This window comes from Octopus bimaculoides, chromosome 22 (genome assembly GCF_001194135.2).
Source record: "Octopus bimaculoides isolate UCB-OBI-ISO-001 chromosome 22, ASM119413v2, whole genome shotgun sequence".
Classification (NCBI taxonomy): domain Eukaryota; kingdom Metazoa; phylum Mollusca; class Cephalopoda; order Octopoda; family Octopodidae; genus Octopus; species Octopus bimaculoides.
In genome coordinates this window covers 274,832-280,358 of record NC_069002.1, presented here as the reverse complement: position 1 = coordinate 280,358, position 5,527 = coordinate 274,832, and the positions used below count along the sequence as shown (strand labels likewise).

The following is a 5,527-nucleotide window of genomic DNA, read 5'->3' as shown; positions in this document are numbered from 1 at the left end:
GGGTCGATGGAATCAACTTACCCCTATGCCCCTCCTGCCCCTGAAATGGCGGGCCCTGTGCCAAAACTTGAAACCATTATTATTAGGAAGGCAGTGAACTGGCAGAATTGTTAGCATGCCAGACAAAATGCTTAGTGGCATTTTGTTTGTCATGACATTCTGAGTTCAAATTCCACTGAGGTCAGCTTTGCCTTTCATCCTTTTGGGGTTGATAAAATAAGTACAGTCAAATACTGGGGTCAATGTAACTTACCCCGCTCCCCCAAAATGGCTGGTCTTGTACCAAAACTTGAAATTAATAGAAAGATCAATAATGAGAAACAAAAGTGTCTGAATAAAAACAAAAAAAAACAAAATGTGACTTTGTTAATTTAATTTTTTCCAATTTCTTATTTAATACAGGTTGATTTAGAAATGTCTTTTGTCGACATGGATGGTATTCTTTCTCTCACAGAAGATATGTTGGCAGCTTCCTGGCCTGATTCCAAACAACATAAACTCTGCACACCTTTTCCTCGTATGCCCCACCACCAAGCCTTGAAATGTTTTGGTTCAGACAAACCTGACACTCGATTCGGTATGGAAGTAAGTTGAAACGTTTTACTATGCGTGTCTGTGTGTCTGTGGTTGTTCCCTACCACCATTTGACAACTGGTGTTGGCGTGTATATGTTCCCATAACTTAGCGGTTCAGCAAAAAAGATTGATACAATAGATTTAGATTTTTCTACGTGATGCATGTAAGCATGGGAAAGAGGATATTAAAACAGTGAAAAATAAGGAAAATCAAAAATAACAAATTTATCATTCTGGTGTGTCTTGGGAGAGTCATTGTGCCAATATTGATAACACACACACTGGTTCAATTCCATTCCTTTATTATTAGTCAATTAGTTAAATATCCATCCACTTAACTAATTGATTGTTTCATTTGTTGGAGTAGAATTGAACGAGTGTGAGTGTTAATTATATTGGCATAATGACTCTCCCTACACACAACAAAATTTGTTTCAATACATGAATCCACATCAAGAATCTTGTAAACCAGATGCAAAAATGAAAAAAATTTTTTACTTTTCACTGATTTTTGGTGTTTAAACTATGATTTAACCCAAACAGATCCTAACATTTTACAATTTAGAATTAGCCAAAATTAAACTTTAGTATGTAAAAAAATAAATATTGTTATCAAATTATATGTTTTTATTTTTGTCTAATTGAATTTTCATTCATCTAGCTGAATGATATTTCTCATATCCTACAAGACAGTGGCATTGATTTTTTAAACACTGTCTTATCAACTCCAGCGGGTTCTGTCCAGACAATTGTCCTAAAGCAAGGAACGGTTAGTATATTTATTTATTTAATTCTTTTATAATCATGTATGCTTCTGTTTTGTTGATTGTTCCCTAACTGAAATATCTGAACCATTTAATATCTAACTGTTAGATACACAAAACGTAAGGCAGTGGCTCTCATGGCTTCTGATCTTAACTGACTGGAAGTGTTATCATGTACATTGTTTTGTCTTGAAATAAAAAGATGGGACTACAGCAAATATTCTGTTCAATACCACAGATTTGCTTGTCAGTTGCTTGACCTTAACCAGTTGAGCATGTCCCTTGGTGGCTGATGATATGTGCATCTCTGATCATGAGCAGAAGTAGTCAGGGTAAAAATAAGAGCATCACAACAAACCACAGCACATACCCAAGGCACACAGAGCTGTGCTCGGTAGTGTAGTGAAAGCACGTGATAAAAATAAGATTACTGAATGATAATAATAATAAGCATTTGTTATCATAATCTGAGTAAAAGACATTTATGTATCCTTTATAATGTTTCAGAAATATTTGACGAGCAAAGATCTTCGGAAAGTGAAAGATTTGGGAAATGAAAACACAACATTGGCAGTGAGTTGTTATTGACAATTTTCTTTATTTGTTGATGGTGGTTTGTACTCTGGTAGTGGTGTTGCTGGCGACGACATTGTGGTAGATAGTACATTGGTGGTGAAGACGTCGTCACTGGAAACTGGCTGGAGCTGTGTTCTGTATGTGGTCAGCGACCAGAGCTGTGAGAGGACTGAAATCACGACGACTGGCGAGTTCAAACAAGCTTATTTATAGACGAACAGGGGACTCCAGAAAACAGGCAGAAAAAACTCTCTCACGTGACCTTATTAGAAGACCACGATTGGACTGTATGCACCCTGGCACGAAACAGAACTGGTGATGATTGCAGCGCAAATGAGAACCAATCAGGGTGGTGGACACAAGGGTCCAAGGCAGCCGAAGGCTAGATGTTAGCCGCTTCGTTATCATTTGTGATTGAATGCCCGAGAGAGAGGTTTCACTACACTATATTAAACCAGTGTTTGGGACATAACTTGACATTAAGATTCTTCAGTAAAATCGTGGCAATCAATTCTAATTGAAATATGAATTTTAAAATATTGATTTATCGTTGACAAAACCAGAAGCAGTTTGAGGCAGGTTGGTATGAAAAAGGTGAACTAAATTCTTTATAATTTTTATTACGGTTAGCATTAAAACCCAGAGCTCTCATTCTTCATCTACAACCATTGTGCTGTTGCACTTCTTCTCATTGGAACATTACGTCTCAAGTGGCTTCTGGCTAAATGTCGGTTATACTGAGGCAAATAGTAAGGATATTGTTGAAGATACTGGTAACCTTGATAAGGTCTATGTACAAGAACAGAGTCACTGATCTTTTTGGAGTATCTGTTTGGCCAAGAGTCTACATAAGTAGGATACCTGGTAGGAAGAGTACTATAGCCAAAATCTGGATATATATGATACATTGATGCTGACGACCTGTTTTGGTTTTGATTCCTCCACTGTGTTAGGCTTCGGTCATCTGGAATTCCATGTGCTCTACGTCCATATTGCCATGAACGTTCATAGTTTTCACCATTATTTCCAGCAAAGCTGTGACGTCGATGGTTGTGAACATTCGAGTTATATTTCGTTCCAGAATATGGATCTGGTGTCATTGCTCGTCGATTGATCTTACTTTGCATATTTTGTCTCATCTGCTGTAATTCTTGACAATTCACATAAATATTCTCTTTGCCATTTTCTTTTTTGACTTGTTCAGCCTCTGTGGGATTCTCTTGTGGCAGCTTGTCTTTTAGCTTTGGTTGTTCCTCTTTGCAAACCGAAGGTGATTTCTTCTTTAAGTTTTCAGTCAATAGGGGATTAATCTGATCCCTTGATTGAACCCAGTCTATTGTATATCGATTTAGCATCTTGAAATTTTTGGCTATCCTTCTTTGTTTACATTTTTCATGGATGTACCTTGCTATCGCCAAAATAGTTATGCTGACCACCACAAAAATAGTAAACGATCCAAATATTATTAGATATAACAAATTTTTGTGGCATTCGAAATTTTCCACTTCAAAATCCCATATGTTGATTCCCTTTCTGGAAGGTGGGTTATTACATGCATAAGCACGTTTAACATGGACATTGTGAAGTTCTGCCGAAGTCTTGCGCAACCAGTCTCTGAGTGGGAGAAGACTACAGTCACACACATAGGGGTTCAATGAAAAATCTATTCGTTCTAGTTTTGCTATGGCTGAAAACATCGCTGGTGAGATTTTTGTTAGGTTATTAAATGTCAAATAGATACTTTTCAAATTTGGGTTTTTTTTCAAACTAGCATTATTCAATACTGTTAAGGCATTTGCTGACAGGTCCAAATGTTTTAACTGAAGTAAAGGATTAAAGACCCTTCCAAAATCTGTATTTGAGCCAAAGTCATTATCAGAGAGAAGGAGAGTTGTCAGATTTTTCAAATGCTTAAAGGTACCTGGTACAATTTCTTTGATTTTATTGTGACCTAAATCCAGGATTTCCAAACTGAACATGTGGTAGAATGCTTGGATGCTAATCTTTTTCAGAGGATTATTTCTTAAGTAAACTTCAGTTGCAAATTCCCAACCATAATGATCAAGTTTTGTTATTTTATTTCCTGATAAATCTATTTTCTTTGGTGTGTATCCCTTAAACGTCTGTTCATGTATCATCGTAATATCATTACAACTATAATTAACCAAATGTATATGTTGCATTCCAGAGAACTGAAATGGCACCATTGATGTTAGTTTATTGTTGCTGGCATCAATAGTCTTCAGTGCCATTGTTCCGACAGGGAACAACAGAGATCTCAGTTTGTTGTGGCTAACGTACAGAGTTTCTAGGCTGGACACCATAGGCAGATTCAACATTTCCAATTTATTGTGGCTAATATCCAAGTAACGCAGACCTTTCCACTCTAAGAGTTCCTCACGGCTTACTGTAAGCAGCTTGTTGTGGTGACCAATGAAATGTTCCATCTTGAAGAAAGTTTTAACATAATCTATGTGCAGTTTGTTTATTTGGTTATAAGAGATATCAAGGTAGCGTAAATTACCAAGTCTAACCAATCCATTTAGAGTTTTCAGTTTGTTTCTGTTGACTTTGAAAATGTGCAGTGTTGACAAATACTGCAAAGAAATTGCTTCTATAGAATCTATTTTATTCCCTGACAAATCAAGTTCTTTGATGGTGATCTGTTGCAAGTCGGCAAATGCAGAGGTGATAGTAGGGTAATTTAGAAAAGACAAATCCAGTTTCTTAAGTGACGAGCTGTTTTGTATGTTTGCCAAGAGCAATGTTAAGTTTTCCCTTAGAATTAATGGATTTCCAGACAGAGAAAGGGAGACTAGATCTGGAAAATTTTCAAAGACTTTTGGATATATGTTTTTGATGTTACAGTATGATAGATTGATATGCCTCCCTATACCTCTATTCCATTGGTCAGAGAAAAGGAAAGTGTCAGGGGCAAAGTAGTGGAATTTGTTTTGAGAATAATCAATGACTTGTAAATTTTTAGTTTGTTGAAATCCCAGCATAAGAGAAGGGCTTGTCAGTATATTGTAACTAATATTGAAAACCTTCAGTTTTCTCAGATATTTCATACAATGGTCTGGTAGTGCTGAAAATTTATTTTTGCTCAAATCAAGATATTCCAGTTTTGTATTCTGCTCAAAAAATGATGGTGCCAATGTGGATACCATATTCTCTTTCAAGATCAAAGTTTTCAAGTTAGGAAGGTGGTGTAAAATTTTACTGCCTAAGAGGTAGATACCATTTTTGGAAAGATCTAGTAATTCCAACTTAGGCATTGGAGGAAAATTTTGGGAAAGTGTGGGGCCAAGGTTAATATTGGTCAGGTGAAGTTCTGTGAGTGTTGAAGTAAAATTCGTCATATTGGTTGGTATTTCTCTGCACCAAGCGACTGTTGGTTTTTGTGTACATTTGCAAATAGCTGGACAGTTTTGTGTTGTGGCTCCAATTAATAACTGGCCTTGTCTTATAGAAAAGACAACAAAGACATAGTAGATATATACCAACTTCATTCTTGATTGAAAAATCTGTAAGAGGGAGAAAAATAAAAACAGAATTATAAGAACAGATATGAAGCATTGATAAAATTTACAGGACTTACAAAGTTTTAAT

The 5,527-nt window shown here is 36.2% G+C and overlaps 2 protein-coding genes across 3 annotated transcripts in view; one reads left to right on the top strand and one right to left on the bottom strand.

The window, feature by feature from the left end:
* LOC106878711 (aspartate--tRNA ligase, mitochondrial) overlaps positions 1 to 5,527 on the top strand; it is a 26,328-nt gene that overhangs the window by 11,951 nt on the left and 8,850 nt on the right. For both annotated transcript variants that reach the window (XM_014928003.2, XM_014928004.2), the window contains exons 9-11: positions 403 to 585; positions 1,237 to 1,344; positions 1,847 to 1,912. In XM_014928003.2, coding sequence (XP_014783489.1) covers positions 403 to 585; positions 1,237 to 1,344; positions 1,847 to 1,912 — 357 coding nt within the window. The remainder of the gene's footprint in view (positions 1 to 402; positions 586 to 1,236; positions 1,345 to 1,846; positions 1,913 to 5,527) is intronic.
* Positions 1,903 to 5,527, bottom strand: part of LOC128250509 (toll-like receptor Tollo) — a 5,651-nt gene continuing 2,026 nt past the window's right edge. The window contains exon 2 of the mRNA XM_052975657.1: positions 1,903 to 5,442. Coding sequence (XP_052831617.1) covers positions 2,575 to 5,427 — 2,853 coding nt within the window. The 5' untranslated portion in view covers positions 5,428 to 5,442 and the 3' untranslated portion in view covers positions 1,903 to 2,574. The remainder of the gene's footprint in view (positions 5,443 to 5,527) is intronic.